The sequence below is a fragment of the Melospiza melodia genome, chromosome 3, assembly GCF_035770615.1.
Source record: "Melospiza melodia melodia isolate bMelMel2 chromosome 3, bMelMel2.pri, whole genome shotgun sequence".
In the NCBI taxonomy this organism is placed as follows: Eukaryota; Metazoa; Chordata; class Aves; order Passeriformes; family Passerellidae; genus Melospiza; species Melospiza melodia.
In genome coordinates, this window is record NC_086196.1 from 116,721,420 (window position 1) to 116,739,703 (window position 18,284).

The 18,284-nt window shown below is 44.7% G+C and overlaps 2 protein-coding genes across 4 annotated transcripts in view; one reads left to right on the forward strand and one right to left on the reverse strand.

The window, feature by feature from the left end:
* Positions 1 to 18,284, reverse strand: part of PAK5 (p21 (RAC1) activated kinase 5) — a 299,053-nt gene that overhangs the window by 150,310 nt on the left and 130,459 nt on the right. The window contains exons 1-2 of one of the 2 annotated variants that reach the window (XM_063152841.1): positions 1,327 to 1,561; positions 610 to 682 (exon numbers count right to left, since the gene is read on the reverse strand). The exons of the other annotated variant lie outside the window; for it this stretch is intronic. Of the exons in view, the coding sequence (XP_063008911.1) occupies positions 610 to 658 (49 nt within the window). The 5' untranslated portion in view covers positions 659 to 682; positions 1,327 to 1,561. Of the gene's footprint in view, positions 1 to 609; positions 683 to 1,326; positions 1,562 to 18,284 lie in introns of those variants that run through there. 2 annotated transcript variants of the gene reach the window in all.
* On the forward strand, positions 1,693 to 18,138 carry ANKEF1 (ankyrin repeat and EF-hand domain containing 1). 2 transcript variants are annotated; one of them, XM_063152838.1, is made up of 10 exons: positions 1,693 to 1,943; positions 6,939 to 7,325; positions 7,781 to 7,980; positions 8,915 to 9,064; positions 9,529 to 9,652; positions 10,478 to 11,273; positions 13,815 to 14,041; positions 15,239 to 15,414; positions 16,602 to 16,739; positions 17,797 to 18,138. In XM_063152838.1, exons 2-10 carry the CDS (start codon positions 6,980 to 6,982, stop codon positions 17,920 to 17,922), a joined length of 2,283 nt encoding a protein of 760 aa, XP_063008908.1. In that variant the 5' UTR covers positions 1,693 to 1,943; positions 6,939 to 6,979; the 3' UTR covers positions 17,923 to 18,138. The 2 variants fall into 2 exon arrangements, with proteins under 2 accessions (XP_063008908.1, XP_063008907.1); XM_063152837.1 differs by lacking the exon at positions 1,693 to 1,943 and having other exon boundaries at positions 6,675 to 7,325.

Below are 18,284 nucleotides of genomic sequence, written 5' to 3' on the forward strand. Positions count from 1 at the left end.
TGATCACCATGAGAAAATAAATCAAGCATAAGAATCTAAACATATACACATGCAGTTACATGCCCATTCACATTTGGGGTGGAATACCAAGTGCCCAGAGTGGTTATAGTCTGGTTATGGTGTTTCCACAACTTCCAGAGAAAAGGCATGCAGATGTTTCAGACAGGATATTCAGTTACTTCCACATTTAACTAAATTTCAAAATACATGTGCTAACTTTTCTAATGGAAATTTAATGTGTGCTGCTCAACAAAGTGAAAAAGGAGAATTTACCCCAGGCCTTTAGCCAGGACATGTGTCTACTTATTTGCGGCAACAACAACAGCAAAACTCTAACAAAGAACAGGCTGGGAAACATCTTCTACTGTGCCATGTCTGCATCAACCATTTAGTGCAGCCAAGGAGAAAGAGAAGGGCCTATGTTTTTGCTATGCTATATTTTCCAAAAAGGAAAGCAATACACCAAGGCACAACAGTGCATCACTACCAGTCCAGCCAATTCACACCACAGAGCGCTAACACCAAATAGCTGCTGTACGAATGGCACTCATTGCAGGGTAAATAATGAAACATTATGCTAAAACAATGTTTTCTCTTGTTGTGACTCACCACACAGTCCCATGGCTTTCGTCAAATGCCTTTCCATGCTGTTGGACATGCATCCAGCTGTGTCACCACTTTCCTGGCAGAAGAAATTTCACATCAAAAAACAATTCTTTTTTTTTTTTTTTTTAATTTATTTCCTAATGCTAGAGGTGATTTGCAAACAACTCAGCTGCCAGGCTTGGCCAGGAGCAAGACAGGCAGTGTTGCTGCAGTTATCCCATACATACATGACTACCGGGCCTGGCAGGAGCACTGAGGGCTGGGCTGTGGCATTTGGGAATTCGGCACTAAAGGAAGTGAACGGAAAGGAGATACAGAGCTCGGGCAGTCCCAGGGTTACTGCTGCTGCCTTTTAGAATGACTTAGGCTTCACTTGACAAGCTCTGAGGGTTTTCCCCCATTCACTAGCATTTTTCTCCTGTTAATACAGGTTTTTCTGTTCAACTGACTGTGAACGATCCCATTTCCACCCAAGCTCATTTCCATTATCGTGCTATACAGACCCTATGGGAATGGCCGGGCCGTTGGGGGACACTCGCCGCTCCGTTTTCTGGCAACTCCAGAAAAGTCTGGAGGCGGAACCACCGCACAGCGTTGCTTCTTCCCACAGGGGACGAAAAGGAGGCTTGGCGAGTAAGCCAGCTTCAAGGAAAGAGAGCCCGCGACACCCAAGTCCTTCCCGAGCGCCCGCCTCACCCCCGGCGGGGCGCTGGTCCGTACCGAGCTGAGGGGAGCGGGGGCCCTGAGGGGATCCGGTGGCACGGAGGGCACCGAGAGGACGCGGCGGCACCGCGGGGATCCGGTACGGCCTCACGGCTCTCAACCGCCCGACGCCGTTGCCAAGGAGACGGCCACAACGGCAATGGCTGCCGCTGAAGCGGGCGACGGTCCGGCTGCGGCCGCTGAGGAAGGCGAGGGTCCGGCTGCGGCCGCTGAGAGTCCGGCGGCGGCCGCTGAGGCGGGCGAGGGTCCGGCTGAGGCGGGCGAGGGTCCGGCGGCGGCCGCTGAGGCGGGCGAGGGTCCGGCTGAGGCGGGCGAGGGTCCGGCGGCGGCCGCTGAGGCCGCCGAGGGTCCGGCAGCGGCCGCCGAGGGTCCGGCAGCCGCCGCTAAGGCGGACGAAGGTCCGGATGCTGCCGCTGAGGGACCGGCAGCGGCCGCCGAGGGTCCGGCAGCGGCCGCTAAGGCGGGCGAAGGTCCGGATGCTGCCACTGAGGGACCGCCAGCGGCCGCCGAGGGTCCGGCTGCAGCCGCTAAGGCGGGCGAGGGTCCGGATGCTGCCGCTGAGGCGGGCGAGGGTCCGGCGGCGGCCCCCGAGCCCTCAGCGCCCTCCCCCTCAGGTGAGTGCCCCGGGCTGCCGAGGGTCGCTGTCGCCGCCACTGGACATGGAGGCGAGAGGGCGGCGGGGCTGAGCCGGCGGCTCCCGGCGCTGCGGAGGGCCGGGGCAGAGCGGGCGCGCTGTGAGGGCTGAGCGCAGCCTCGCCGGACACGGGCGCGCTATGCATCGTCCCCCTCATGGTCCGCGCCTCTAGCCGCTGGCATTACCTCCGCTGGGGTGTCCGCACGGCCAGAGCGGCACGTCCTTGGCAGGGAACACCGTTTGGGTCATCACCGGCTCTCCAGCATCCTCCCCTTCCAGCAGCTTCTCTCCCGTTAAAGCTAGTCTCCTCTACAGGCCGCCCACTCCTCTGAGTCGCAGTCCAGGGAAAATAAACCAGCCGCTGCTGCTCACCTTGTTCCTGAGCGCAGCAGCACTTCACCCCCGATTCCACAGCCTTCCAGAAGCTTCCCTGGAGCACAGCTGGGCTCCTGGCTGAGGAGCCACCCCCCAACTCCACAGCCTTCCAGAAGCTTCCCTGGGGCCCAGCTGCACTCCTGGCTGAGGAGCCACCCCCCAGCCCCTGTCCCACAGGTGTTGCTCGTTAAGCTGATTGCCCAGACCAGGCAGTCAGGGCTCCATCCAGGTGCGGGCAATCAGGGCTCCATCCAGGTGTGGGCAATCAGGGCTCCATCCAGGTATGGGAAGTCAGGGCTCCATCCAGGTATTGGCAATCAGGGCTCCATCCAGGTGTGGGCAATCAGGGCTCCATCCAGGTATGGGAAATCAGGGCTCCATCCAGGTATTGGCAATCAGGGCTCCATCCAGGTATTGGCAATCAGAGCTCCATCCAGGTGTGGGCAATCAGGGCTCCATCCAGGTGTGGGCAATCAGGGCTGCCAGGAGCGGGCAGTCAGGGCTCCATCCAGGTATGGGAAATCAGGGCTGCTAGGAGAGGGCAGTCAGGGCTCTAGGTGCTGGCAATCAGGGCTCCATTACACCCCAGTTTCAATGGATACTGGGGTGACTGGAAGTTGCAAAGCAAGCTGAAGACAAAAGGATGTACATCTTTTGATCCAACCCAGCCATAACCTGGGAACTGCCTTTACAGCACTCAGGACTGGATCTGGGGTGAGATCTCCACACGACATTGAAACCTGCTCAGTTCAAACCTACGTGCCCATCACTGTGCTCAGCTGTGCCTCAGCCCAAGGCAAGGCACCATTGGAGAATTAACACCAAAAAACCACAGCACTGTAGGCTATTCATGAAACTGGAATTCGGTTTTGGGAAGATTTTGCTGCATCACTCCTATTAAACCTTAGTCACAGCTAAAAATCCAGTGCAATTATTCATGTAAAGCTGTAAATATAGCATGGCACTGTTACCATATTGGTTCCTTTTATACTGACATATAGGGCTCATGCTTATCTATGTGCCCAGCATGCAAAGGGATTAAATTTAGAAAGCGCTCAGCTATTTTCTCCCACTAAAGATAAAACACATGGAAATTTTGTTTACTGGTTTGTGAATAGAGATAATTAAAGGGATGTTTTCAACTGGAAATGTTGAAACTGACAAAACTTCTGCAAGCTTTTAAGGCAGAGTCACAAGTGCTTCCAGCAGCAGTCAGGCAGCAGGCTTTGACTGGGAGACAGGGAATGAGATCAGTGGCCATCAGAAGTTCCCTCTCTATCAATCTACCTCCATCACGGCTTGGAAAGCTTTGTGGGCAAACAGGAATCCAACTAAAATTATTTTCTTAATGCCAGGTGTACTGAGAAAAGGATTAATCTGGATTTGAAATGAGTTCATGCTTTCCATCAGAACAATGACACAAGCTGGCAGAATGAAGGTAGCGAGTCTGTTGATGTTTGTCAACAGATAAAATTGCTGCTAAGCAAACACTACAGGCTTGGGGTTTGTGGTTACATCTTCATGAAGCCCTCCCAGAGCCCGGCTGTCTCAAAGCCACAATAACAATCCCTCATTTTCCATTAAACCATCTATTATAGGTGAAGAGGTGAAGTGATAAAAAAATATATGAAATACACAGCGTTGGTAGCATTTACTTCTAGTAAATTTACTAGTATTTACTACTAGTCAATTTACTCATTTACAATGAAAATTGACAAGATGTTGCAGTTTTCATTTTAGAAGCTTTTTTCCCTTTCTTATAACTTTACATGACCCTGGGTAGAATTTCTTATCCCACCTGTGTTTCTTTGATGCTGCTACTTTAGAAGCTTCTAATAAAACTTGATCCAGTCACTTTCAAAAAATGCTGCAAAGAAATATTAACTGTAACAGTTAAAATGTTTTGGTTGTTTTCATGTAAATTGTTGGTTCTTAATGCTTTGAAGTAAAGACTTTAAACTGGGTAAGGACTCAGTGGTGGCTGAATTGTGATAACAGAATTGACTATTGCGATAAAAATAATTTCACTTCTGCTCATGGAAATAATTTTATTGCTGCATGTGAAATATTAAAAGAATACTGTCATAAGCAGCTCAAAAGCACCAGAAAAAAAATCTGATCAGAACTAAAATGGTACTCAATTGTACATTCCACTGTGAGCAAAAATGAAAGTGTGCAGTAAGTGTAAGGTGTGCCATCAGTCTCATGTCCAGCATGGGGCAGAGGTTATAGGGAGCAAGTATCTCAAGGAATCTCCAAGATAATCCATGAAATAAATCCAAATTCATACATATTGAATGTTATATCCATTTGTTCACATTTGTTCATCAAAGATTAGTTACTAACAGGTTTTTACCAAGTGCACTTCTCCTCATGTTCTGTGGCATTACTAACCTATGTCCAAGGAGAATGTCACTTCAGTGTTTGCTGCTTCAGAGGGAGAAAGAAAGGAAGAAAAAGCAAGTTTTCATCCAAGATAAGTTCCAGAAAAAAATCCAGATGCAAATCATGAATAACAGTGGGAAGAAAGTTTTATGGAAGTAAACCCAAGTTCCTTACTGCTGCAGGATGGTGGGAAGTGGATCAAAAGCATAAAAGAACATTTAAGCTTGTCAGTTCCATCTAAGTATCTTTCTTTTGCTGAATTTCAGTGCTGTAAGTACTGTAAGAGCCTTCCGGGCAGAACATTCCTGCTGCTCCTCCTCACAGCCCCTGCAGAGTTTGCATCACAACTTTTCCCTGTGCTCAGTAGCCAGAAAAATACCTTCCTGTATTGAGGATTTGCTCAGAAATTTCTTCAGGCTCTAAAAGGCAGGCTCTGTGGGGACTCCAGTGATCACTTCTAGCAGGGCATTACTCTGAAGTACCCTTATTTCTCAGCTCTGAGCTTCAGGACTACAGGGTTGCTATAGGTGTAATTCCCGTCAGCAGGATAAAAATCTCTGCATTTTTTCCTTCTCACTGGACAAAATGTCACAGGAAGAACAACATGGTAGGGATGAGAATGAACAAGCCACGGGTGACAGACTTAAGTTATTGCTACCTGAAGATTTAATTGTTTGATGTAAGAACATACCTGTTTATGATCAGAATGAGGGTTATGTAAGACCTAAAGAGAAAAGGATTTAAGTAATTCTATGTTTAAATGGAGAACATCTGACAGCAGCTGATCTATTCAGAGCAAGTTTCATTGCAGAGAGAAAGTCTTTGCATTTATTACCCACTTAAACACTTCTGCAAGGGAGCAGCTTCTAACAACAGCACCTTCACCCAGCACAGTGGGGTGCACAGGGAGGGAGCTGAGGGCCTTGTCTGGCAGGTAAAACAAGAGGCACAGTGCTCAGAAATCTGCCAGCAGTTGACCCAATCTCTGTTCCAAAGCTAGGCTAGACACAGAACTTCCAAAGAAATGAGAGGCAATAGCTACAGAAACTACAACTGGCAAGTTGTACCTGTGGTACAAAAATTACCTCTCTGTCCATTCCCAACATGATTCACCGTCAGTCAACTTTTTCTACTTTTCCTGCAGTTTTCCCTCAGGCTTCCTCCCCAGAATGGGAGGTCCTGCCTGTTGGAATTGTGCATCCTTCTGCATCTCTCTGCAATCTCCCCTTGCCACAGACATCCACAAAGCACCCAGAGTAGCCAGGCAGATGCTGAGTGGTCCTGTTTACAGACTACATTGCAATGAGTAAGAAACCCAAACGAACCAAACCCCAAGTGTTCTCTAACATATGTTCCTTCACATTTTTGTGTTGCATGTCCTGTAAGAGTTCTGGAGGACAGGATGACCAAAGGTTTGCTGAAGCTGCTAGGAAGCCTCCCGTCCACTTAGGAAAGCTTCAGAAATGGTCCCTACAATGTCTGACCCTTCCTAACCCTCCAGCCATGAGAGCTTAGACTAGCTAAAAGAGGCTAAAAAACCCAAAAGAAAAAAAATGGAAAACATCCAGAATTGAGGCAAGTGCAAAGTCCTGCACTGAATTTTTTTCAAGAAGCTTGTGATGCAGGACATGGAAGACCCTTTTCCCAGACCAGTGCCCCGCAGTCTGTATTTTTTTTCCTCCAAGGGTTTTGCAGCAGAGAACCTAGCAGGAAGTTCATGCATCAGCTACCAGAAAAAAATACCCAAAAAAACGGGGAAGATGCTCAGTCACTGGTGAGGTGATGTTAATAAAAATTTTAGTATCAATTTTATGTTTCAGAAAGTGAAGAGGACACAGTGTCTTGTGACTCTTTCTCCCATTGAAAACAACAGATGAACAGCCTCCCCTTAGGCTTCCAAGTAATTGTAGATTATAACACTTCCTTGAATGGAGAGCAGTTATCCTACAGCTTCTTAACTTAATTTTCTCTTTGAATGAGACCTCTTCAGAACAGTTGGATGACTAGAAAGAAAAATTTTGTAAGGTACTACTTGGGTTTATATAGCCTCTATATGTGCTGCCCACAGTAAAAGATAAATTAGTTCAAAACCTAATGTTTTGTCCAGGTAAAGTGGATATTTTCATGCTGTGAATATGGTCTAATTCCTGATTTTACTGGCAGGTCATTATAATGTCCTCTGTGAGATTACATGTTTTCTTTTTTGTCCATGCAGAAAGTATTTCCTTGAAAGAAGAAAATCGTCCCTATCCTGGGATGCTACCAGTAGATAAAAGGCTTCTAAACTTACAGATCTACAAACTTCTACAGTGTGTTCACGAGAAAGACAAGAAACAAATAGAAAACCTGATCCAGAAGGGATTCCCAGGTCTGATTAATTACACAGAGCCCAAGGAAGGATACAGTGCCTTGCACGTGGCCACCATGAAGAACGACATTGAGATGTGCCGCTTCCTCCTGGAGCACGGAGCGAGCCCCAACGTCCACGACAACATGGGGTGCACGCCAGCCATGAAGGCAGCTGAGCAGGGGTTTGAGGCCATTCTGGAACTACTAGCAACAGCTAAAGCAGACATGACTGCTGGGGATAATGAAGGGAAAGGTGAGTGAGAAGGAGGTACCATAAATCAATCCCTTAACTGTGTGGCACACTTATTACATGTGATGTGTCTGTCTGTGGAGAGGAGCTGTGCTTGAGGGTTATCCTTACAACCCAACAGAAGCTGTTGGCCATTACAGCTTTGATGAAAATGAAAATAATTCCTCTTGAAGAGTCGAGGCCATTAAATCATGTCTCCCTAGCAGAGAGCTGAGAGGTAACTTATAATTGAGACTCACATTCCTCCCATGGCCTGTGACATACTGAGCTCTGGCTTTCTCCTCTGGTAAAGTCTCTGAAGTAGAAATCTTTTCTTGCATGGCTTCACCCTCAGTTGCATGGCTTCACCCTCAGTGAAGGGGTCTCTGTTGCAGACTGGTCAGCTGTGAAGCTCACAGTCTCACAACCCTTCTGGTAATTTCCTTTTCCACCCTAACCCCCACTGGTTTCCTTTGCAGGTGTTTTGTTTTACTGCCTTGTACCTACAGTTCGCCATACCCACTGCCTGGAGATTGCCTTGGATTATGGTGCAGATGTCAACAGCTGTACCACGACTGGGAGGTCTCTGCTTCTAGAAGCCTGTGAGCATGCTCATGAGGTTAAAGATATGTGCCTCATTTTCTTGGAGAAAGGAGCAGATCCCCATGCAAGAGACCCGGTATGAGCCTTTCTGTAGCTAAGAACAGATACAGGAGTATAGAGCAGAGTACATGGCCTTAAATCCTCACATTAAAATAATAAAGCAGTGAAAATTGCTTAACTAGGTGGCCATAACTCTTCCCCTCTTCTGTACCACCCTTTTTTGGAGGAGACGGATTTAAATTTTTTTTTTATTTTTGTAGGTTTAGAGTGCAAATATTTCCCCAAACTTTCATGTAACTGGATCAGTTTTTAGGAGCTGCAGTTCACTGTACTTCAGTGGAGCACTGCTGATTTGTATTTGCCTTGATGTGTCCTTAGATTTTCAGAGTTGAAATAGTATTCATTAAAAGGTAAGTTATTTTAGTGAATATTCGCTAAAAGGTAGGGAAAATCTGATGAGCAATCAAGGCAGGAACAAGGCATGAGAAACTTTCTTCTCTTTTGTATATCCTAATCGTTTATTTGTTTGCTCCCTAATTTAACAAAGACCTGAAAGACTGAAGCTCTGTGCTGTTGATAAATCAAGAAGCTCAGGCTTTCCCTTGGAGTTATCCAAAGCAAACATCCATTACTATCTAGGAAAAGACAATATTAATGTAATCGAGTGAACTTTGCCTCACAGAACCATAGTGAAATTCACTGGTTGATTTGCCTTCCCCAGCCATAGCTCCTCGTGCTCCTGCTTTTGTAATCTGAGGTGGTATTTTGAGTTAGATGTTGTAAATATACATGAGAAGATGCCCATAGAATCCAGGATTCCTTAACTAAGCAATAAATTGGGCATTATTGAAGGGACTCAAGCCTTCAATGTACTTGAGGTGCTGGCATCTGCCTGCTCTCTGCTGGCAGCCGTATTATGAGTAGGCTCTGAAGGCTCACCTGCAGGTCCCTGTGAGGCTGTCAGGCTGTGTTGTGGGGGCTCCCAGTGTGAGTGCTCTGTGCTGCCGCAGGCCACGGGGCGCACGGCGGTGATGGAGGCGGCTCGCGAGGGCGCGGCAGACGTGGTGCTGGCTCTGCTGCAGAGGGGAGCCAACGTGAACCTCTTCGACTTCGACAGACACAGCGCTGCGCACTTCGCGGCCAAAGGAGGCTTCCTTGAGGTATTCACATTTCTGCTGTGAACGCACTGCTGCAAAGCCAAACCTGGCTGGGTTTTTGTTGTTACAGGGCTTTGCTTTGGGCTTTTGGAGTGTGCTTTTGTTGGGGTTTTTTTGAGTCCGTTATCTCAGCTGATCAAAGCATAATGATCAGTAATCAAAAGCAGATTCTTTGTAAGCATCAGAGGGATTCCAGCAGTGATAGACTAGACAGGGGTTCACAGTGAGCTGGCAAGAAGATTGTCCTTGGTGTCTACAATTACACAAGGTTTCTGTTTCATCAGTTAAATAAGCATAATGCTATAGAAAACATTAATGTTATATGTGCATTGACCAGCTGGACATGGGAGAGAACTTCGTTATTAGAATGGGAATGTCATATATTGCATTTATTTGTAAATCAATCTTACATTTTCACATGTTAAGAACAGACAAGATTTTTGGTGGGACTCTGTTTGTTTTTCTAGATTCTGGCGATTATTTCAGGTTATGGTGCAGACTTGAAACTGGTTGCTATGAGTGGTAACACACCACTTCATTATGCTGCAGAGGGAGGATTTACAGACTGCTGCAGGTATATAGGACAAAGAGGTACATGAAAACTAAATTACTTCACAACTATTATCTGTATTCTATTTCTGTGCTAAAGGAAAGATTTCATTTGGGTATCTCTGAAGGATTTGGGTATCCTGTGGCGAAAATCTTATTCAGAAGGGCCTAACAGAGGCTCTTACCTCATGTGGATGAGAAAACATTTCTCAAAGAAAGCAGCAGAAACATCAGGAGGTTGTATAACTTAGTGTTGGACAGTATTAGGTGGTTCTGGGTTTAGTTGGGTTTAGATGTATTGTATTGAAACTTCCAATAGAAAATACATTTTTGATTTGATGATCATTTAAAAAAAATCTCTGTGCAGTCATGAGGAAAATTTCATACCCATGGGTATTGAAACATGCCCTGAAGCAGCTGTGACCCTTTCCTGACTTGATCAGATGATCATTGCACTTCAAGCTTTGATCCAAGAGCACCATGCAAAATCCCACATCCTGTTCTTGTGATCCATTGCCAAATTGTAATGTTGGGATATAGAAATAAATGACACCTTAATCTTATTTTGCTTCTTAACCTTGCTCACCACTTCACGTAAAAATGTAAAGTTTCCACTGAACTTCTCTTTATACATATTCATGGGTGGATAAATAAATACAGACTGCTCAATGCTCCTCCCTTTGGAAAAAAAGTATGGACATGTGGGTGACCTTCCAGCCTGGGATCAGTGATGGGGTTCCACCTACCACTGCTACTTATATAAAATTGTAGGCCGTTGCCAGGCCGTGCCTGTGTATTACAAGTTTCTTATATTATAAAAGTAGGAATTCCACTGCACTATTAGCCATACTGTGTCCATATTTCTAGGCTGTGATCCTACATGGACCAACTTGTTAAAGCTGACCGCAAGGGATGTTGCCAAGGGCGGTGGGTTCAAAGCAGCAGTAACAGTGCTGCGCAAAGCTGAAAAAGCCTCAAGGAAGCCAGATAAGACCCTTGACTGGTACCTGAAGGTGTACGACTGGTCCCTGCAGCACGAGGAAGCCATCCGCAAGGAGTTTGAGATTGATGAGGAAGACGAGGGGATAGTATCCAAAAGAGATTTCATGGCAGTCATTCGGAAGCACTGGGGCACCGTGGATCAGGAACAAATAGAAATTCTTGCTAGAAAGCATGAAGTATCTTCTGACAAGATCAGCCTGGATGATTTTTTTAAAGGCTCAAGATACCTGCAGAAAACTTTTCTGCTCTCATCCTTTGGGCCCAAACCAAAGAAGAAGAAGAAGCCACCGAGAAGGAGAGGCAAGAAAGGCCTCCCTGTGCCAGTGTGCGTAGTGCCCCAGAGTGAACGCTCCCTCAGGGAAGATGGCCTCCCTATCTGCATGGTGGAGGCTGTCCCCACCATCCCCGAGGAGCAGCGATTCAAACGCGCCCTCCACGCCGCCCACCCAGTGTTCGATGACCGTGCCTGGTACATGGAGGAGCCCAGTAAAACCCTCATGGATATCAACTACCTGGTCAGAGAAGGAGACTTTGTGTCTCTGCAGAGAGCCTTCGACCAGGGTGTGCCAGTAGACATGAAAGATATATATTACAAAACACCTTTGATGGTTGCGTGTGCAAGTGGCAACATAGTTCTTGTGGAGTTTCTTCTGGAAAAGGGGTAAGATAATTTCAATTTAATTGCTATTTTGGGAAGGCTTTCAAAAGCATAAATGTCCACTGAATATTTGGATGCAAAAGGCTACGGTTTGTTTTTTGCTTACATAACATTAAAGTTACTTCCCTAAGATCTCAAGTCAAAGGGGTAAGTTTATTATTTTTCATATTTTAGTAGCATGGAAATGAAACCAACCAAGAGACAAGTTCCCCAGGACTGCAATTGTTGGTGTCTGGGCTGTTGATATTTGGTCAGCGGCAGGGGTTCATACCCAAGTAGTAGTGCATCAAGTAGTACATCCTCACAAGTAAACTCTCAAAACTGGGAAATTATTTTGGGGAAATCTGACTTGAAGGACTTGACTGAAATCATTGAGGTAATCCTGGACTTTCCTGTTCCACATGCCTGGTTTAAATCTCCACTTTCCTCTGCAGCTGAGGCAGGCTGAAGCAGCAGGATTTACATCAGAAGCCCCTGCTACTAATTAGCCTGCTCCTCATTTTAGAAGTGCTTCAGCAATTCTGTAGCCCGCAGACACACTTGTGAAAAATCTCAATGACACCTTAAAAATGAAAGCAATTTCAAAAAGATTCAGTCATACTTGTGTAATAGCATAATCTCTTATTGTCACACTGCTGTGCTCCTACAGTCCTTCACATAATTGCTTAAATGAACATTTTCCAAAGATATTTATGTTAACTCTGTTCTCTCTCAACTATGCATAGATAGAATTCATGTTAATATTAATATATCAGGGAAAGGGGCTGTAGTCATTGCTCTGGTTCCTGCAAAGACTAACAGCAAATGGATCTTTCCACATGCTGGTAATTACACTGACATTCCTAGAGCATATGGAAAATTGGGTAATGTGTATATTCAGGTTTTCTGAAGATAAAGGTGTAGGAGCTACCAAATTAATCCACCAGATTAATCTCTACTCCTTTTCCCAAGCCTCAGCAGACAGCACTGGAGTCACATCCTATTTAACAATAAGACCTAGAAGCACAGTAACTTAGCTTGAATAAATAGTACCAGTTTTGAGATTTTTTTCAATAGACAGAAATGAAAATGGAAAGTTATCAGTAGCATTTAGGTTTGCATCTCTCAGCATCATGGGCTTGCAGTTTAGCACAGGCATTCAAATACCTTTTATAATATAACCTTTTCAGTACAGAACGACAAATCCATATTGAATACAGAACAAAACATTTATCCAGCTAAATTGTTAACATTTATTATGTTTAAAATTAAATTGGTGGTATCTACTTTCTATCTTCCTTCAGAAAGAATTAGAAGTAAATGAAATTTGGTCTGATGGGAAATTCTGTGCTTGATGGGCAGAAAATGCCAAGGAATTTTTAAATTCAGTGCTGCATTGTCCCTGTTCCCACTGACTGGTTTCTTTCTGATAGGATGAAGTTAGGAAAAAGGGTTCGGGGGCAGACAGAGTCTGAGTGCAGGCAAAGAGGTTGCGTTGAGAGAGAAAGTGAAATAACTGAAGAAACTCATTTTAATGAGAATTAAAACAAATGGAAACTGCCTACAAATAAACCATAACACTTAGTGACTGAAAGATAAGAGAGATAAACATGGTAGGTCAGGGAATTTACTGTGCTAAGATCTCATCAAAGATAGAATTCTGAAAAAGATTAAAAATTTAAACAAGGGAAGAAGAACAGATGAATCTGTGCTTTTATTTAGACAATCATCTGACCTGAAGAGCAAACAGCTATCCCTGGAAGCAGCTTCCTTCACAATTTTTCTTCTTTCTTCCTTCCTCCTTCTTTTTTGGGAAGACAGTAGCTTTTTGTCCACCAAGTAAGTGGGACAGTGTCCCTAACTCCCTTCAGGACCTCTAGGGCTGGTAATGCTTTTCCTCTCAGTTTCATCCAGGGACCTCCCATGAACTAGCCCTTGATTTCTGCAGAGCATCCCAGGTTTAATTTGGGAGCAGAAGCAGGTCCTAGCCCAGCAGCACAGTAGCTGAATGGCTTTTCAGTGCTCAGACTCCCAAGGCAGACCTTGTGTAACTCGTTTGTCAAAGGGAGGAGCCAGTGCAGAGGAATGGAGCAAGCAGAGGGCAGCAACACCAAAAGGACAGGTGAACACTTCCCTCTTGTGCAGGCGAGCTCTGCAGTGTTGCCACATGTCCTGTAGCACTTGTTCTTGGCCCAGAAGGGAACTTTTTGAGTTCCTGAATCTGCTTTCTGCCATTCTCGGTGAAGCTGGAGCACAAGCAGCCTTTTACAGGACTAAGGTGTTTGAATGCCTGTGTTTTTGCTGTACCCGTGAAAAGCTCCATGTGAAGGACACTGATGGCTTAGGGGGAGACATGAGCAGCATCCAGGCCCAGGCACACTTACAATTACTATTACATGCCAAGTTCAGGGACTGAAACAGGTTCAGAATAGCCATATGAAAATAGCTCTTTACACTGAATATGCCACTGCAGCAGGCAGTTCCAGCTGATTGCCCGGGGAGCTGGGGCTGTTCCTGCAGGCACCCAACAGCTCCAGCTGCCACAGCCGCTCTTACCCTGTGCAGGGCTGATGTGAATGCAACAGACAACTTCCTGTGGACCCCTCTGCACCATGCCTGCTACAACGGACACCTGGACATCGCTGAGGTGCTGGTGAAGGCTGGAGCAGCCGTCAATGCCCCGTCGATAGGCGAGGCCACCCCGCTGATGAGAGCCGTTGAGGCCTGCAGGCTGGACATGGTCTATTTCCTAATCACTGCAGGTGCTGACGTCGAGGCTTTAAACAGCAATGGTAAATAGCAATGTCTCCAAAACAGGCTGATTCTCTATTAAAAACACCTGGAACACTGGGAGAACTGTTCTGTGTTTAGGGTTGCTGTCAGGATTGGGATGAAGGAATAGGTTCAGTTAGTTTTCTCCAGTCTGGAATAATTATTGAAAAAAGGCTTTCTTGGGCTTTGCATATCTAGAAAATGAAGTAACATGAATAATTACTCAATTCAGGAGACTGTTACTCCTCACAAGATACATACAGAGTTATAAGTGGCTTTAATGAAAACATTCTATCTAGTTATTATTATTTGAGGGAAAATTGGATTTCAGCTGTGGCTCAGAGTATAGTCTGCCACTCATTTAAGTGATTTATTTTGAGGCACAGGCAGCGCTGGTTAAAGGACTTCCTTGCTGCTCTACATGTAGATATAACTCCTGAGAAAAAAATATTTAACAGAAAACCAAATCTGAGCTGATACTGAAGAGTTACCTCCTCACAGCAGATCCCTCCTTCAGAGTTATTTCCACTGTCTCCAGAGTAATTGAAAAGTTCACATGCATCATCTTTCAAGCTCTTGCTCTAACATAGGAAGCAGCATTGCTACACAATGAGACTTTCTTTGCCAAAATGTCTAGTGGTGAAACCCTGCTTGTAGAAGGGATGTGTATTCCTTATTCCTTATATCATGTGGAGTTGTGATTCACACAGCAGTGCAGTCTCACAGATACTTTACAGCCAGAGTCTCATAAGAACCAGGACAGATTTTTTTTCCTTCATTAAGCACTGAAGCTGTTCATTTCCATCAGGGGGCTTTCCCTTGCCAGCCACAGAGCAAGCAGAGGCAGAAGGAGATAGCCAGCACAGCACAAGGTCAGGAATGCAGACCACCTCCTAGTGCTAAATGCTCTCAGCTCTCAGAGATCAAAATGACAACCTGTGGACCAGTGTATTAAGCTGCAAATGGCAGAACATTAAGAGCAAAGCAAGCAATATAAGAATTCCTGCAATATTCCTGTAAAATGAGTTTTAGGTCTTATTTCTGCAAGCAGTGCTGATGACCACTGGTCCTCACACCAATGTCAGGCACGTTGCTGGCATATGGGATGGGTAATAAAATACTGGCCATATTAAATTCAGTTGATTGTCCAGCTGCAAAAAACCAGTGCCAAAGTTACTTTTCATGGTTTACACAGGTATTTATTTTTTTAATTACAGGAAGGAGTGCTCTTGATCTTGCTGAAATATTTGAAGATGCTGCAATAATTGAACTGCTTGAAAATCAACTGAAATTTTTGGCAGAAGAACGAGAAAAAGAAGAAGCAAAGCAAGCAAAGCAAAGCAAAGGTGGGAAGCCAAAACCACCAGAGCCACCGAAATCTGTGAAAACAGAGGTATGAGAGATGGTAACAAAGGACTGATTTGCTAATAGTTAGCAGGGAGTTGCTTTCATTCATTCTTTGCTATCCATTCCTCTCTAACGCTGTAACTTGGGCAGCTTTGTTAAAGTGAGGATTTTCAGATGCTCATACTGTTCTTGCGAGCATTAGAACTTGTTCATTGGTTGAAATTTGTCTTGCTAATTAGACAAACTTCATGTCTTCCACAGACACACATCAGAATGATGTCCTGTATCACTAATGGACATAGACAGAAATTTCCTTTTCTTTTTCCCTCCTCCTGAAGGATGTGCTCATCCAGCTCTGTTGTGGTAAACACTGAACAACTGGTAACCATAATTTCTTAAAGGGAGAACCTCTTTTTTCACAAGATAAGAGCAATACCCTTCCAACTGGTTAAAAGGTTTTTTATTCTCCTAGTTGAACTCGCTGAGACAATACCAGGCTTGCTAACTTCCTATTTTCCATTTTATGCCATATCTTTCCTCTTCCACTATTTACCTAAGTCTTGTTTCTCAAATCCCACACTGATGTTTGCCTGTTTTATTTCTTCATGTTTTTCCTGCACCCTCTGGGAGTCTTGAGCAGCTCAGCATTGCCCTATTCCCAAGCTGACACCAGCCTCCATGCCCACATCTGGGTTCTCCTCCTGTGGATGAGACCTTCCTGATTCACCAGTGGCACTTTTAGTCGCATGCAGCTTGCTATTTAGGGAGAAGTTGAAATTGTATCTGTGTGACTGGAGGTGTCCTTCAGCTGCCCTGGACAGTGCAGTAAATGTGTCTCAGTAGCTAAATGCTGGCATCCCCTTGCACAAAGGTTTTGAATGTCAGGGACAGCACAGGACTTTCAGAGGCAGGAGGAAGGCAACCTTAGGTGCCTGTTCATTCCTCACTTGGAAAAGGATGGGATCACCAGTGGTACAAGGTGACTGTCTTGGGAGTCACAAAGAGCAGTTAATGTTTTAGTGCCCAAGGAAGAGAGGTGCCTTTTACCTTTCAAAAGGGTGGCCCTTGCAATTTTTGATTTTAAAAAATCAGCTTTGACAGAAACAGGTTCTTAAGAGATTAAGAAAAATACCCTCCCAGTAAGCATTGTAGCAGAGCATCAGAAGATGCAGGATGCATGCCTTGCTTGTGAACATGATGTATTGGTAAAATTGGTACCTTCTTCCCCTTCAGTCTCCAGATGGATCTCCGCCACCTGAGGAAGAAGCTGTTCCTGAAAAGCCAAAGAGTTCCCGTAAGGACAGTTCTGCTTATTGGCAATCCTTGGCACCAAGAGAAGACAAAAATGACATCTCCTTCAGACCCAGGAAAGTACGTACAGCAGCAAAACAGGGGTGCAGTTCCATGGTGACTTTTGATCTCTTGCTGAGATCAAAACCCAGAACAATCCAAGCATTCATCTAGCTTAGAGATGATGTGACACAATGTAGAGAGATTGCCACCAAGCAAGAGTAAATTAATGAGTTTGTGGATGTATAATTTATAATGACACAAATATATATATATATATATATATATGACATATGTTTGTGGAAATCAAATATTTGTTTTATATATCAAAATCTCTTATTGGATTTTTAAATTGGATTAAAGTGAACCACACTTTAAAATAAAAATGAAACTACATTTATGACACGTATTTTTATACTCTGGCTTTTAAAAGATAGGAATCTATTTGCATAGCATGGGCACCAACTTCTAACTTGCCCTGTTGATTAGTTATCACATGATGACTTTTGGCAGTGACAGTTACTGAACTAGATGGATTACAGCACACTAAATATTTGCTACCTAGAGTTGGAATAGTGGAAATACAACTTTTCTGTCCGGGTCTTGTCATACACGCTTAGAAATAACTGAGAAACAGAACAACATAATCACAGTGAGGTAATTTTTGTATTTTTTCCCCCTCCTTGAAAAGGAAAAGAATGCCACTGCTGGCTAAGCAGTTGTGTTTGGAGTTTGTTTATCATTTCCCTAACCCTGATTTATGCTAGTTTCTACAATGGTCTCAGAGGACTGAGGCTACATAGCTGATGACTCTACAGCTAATTACTATTTTCCACTCTGAGGATCGTGAGCCCGAGTCAGTAATTTTAAATAATTACCTTAAGATCTTCTTTCCCACATTATCTGTAATCGGAGTCCATGGCACGATAGAGATTGGAAGTGACAACAAGAGAATGCTCTGTTTGTACACACATGCGTTGTTGACCTCTCTTCTGCTGGGTGGCCACACTGCTTCTTTTCTAGGTCTCACAGTGGAAAGGAGTGCTAGAACATGCCTCTCTTTGGCTAACAGTATCTTCTTAGTGCCTCTGTTGCAAAAGGCCCATCCACATTAACTACACAAACCTTTATTTTGTAGATATGGAGCCCTGATGCCACAGCAATGCAGCTTGCAGAACAGCGAGTATTGCTCAGTGAACGCGCTGCTCTTTGTGGTCACATGGCAGATTTTACAACCCTCTTCAACAGAAAATTTGAGAAATAAGCACAGCATCTGGAAAAAGCTACTTCAGCACGTGTTTTGAGGAGACAAAGATGTAAAAGGCTACTCCTTTGCAAGGAAGGAATCGTGCAGTGCTCAGTAAATAAATCTCAGCTACCATAAAAGAAAATCATATCAAGTTTTTCCTCCATAGATTATGTTGCTTACACACAATCTTTTGTTGAGGGCTTAGTCTGGAAAAAGATTTATCCTCATGTGATTCCAAGTCTTGGAGCTGGCTCAGTATACTTCATGGAATAGCCACTGTTGTGAGACACACATCTTTTGCAAAGGTGTGGCTTTCTAAGGCTTTCTTCACCCCAACTCAAAACTTCTTCCTGGAAGATACATTCCCCTTCTACTCT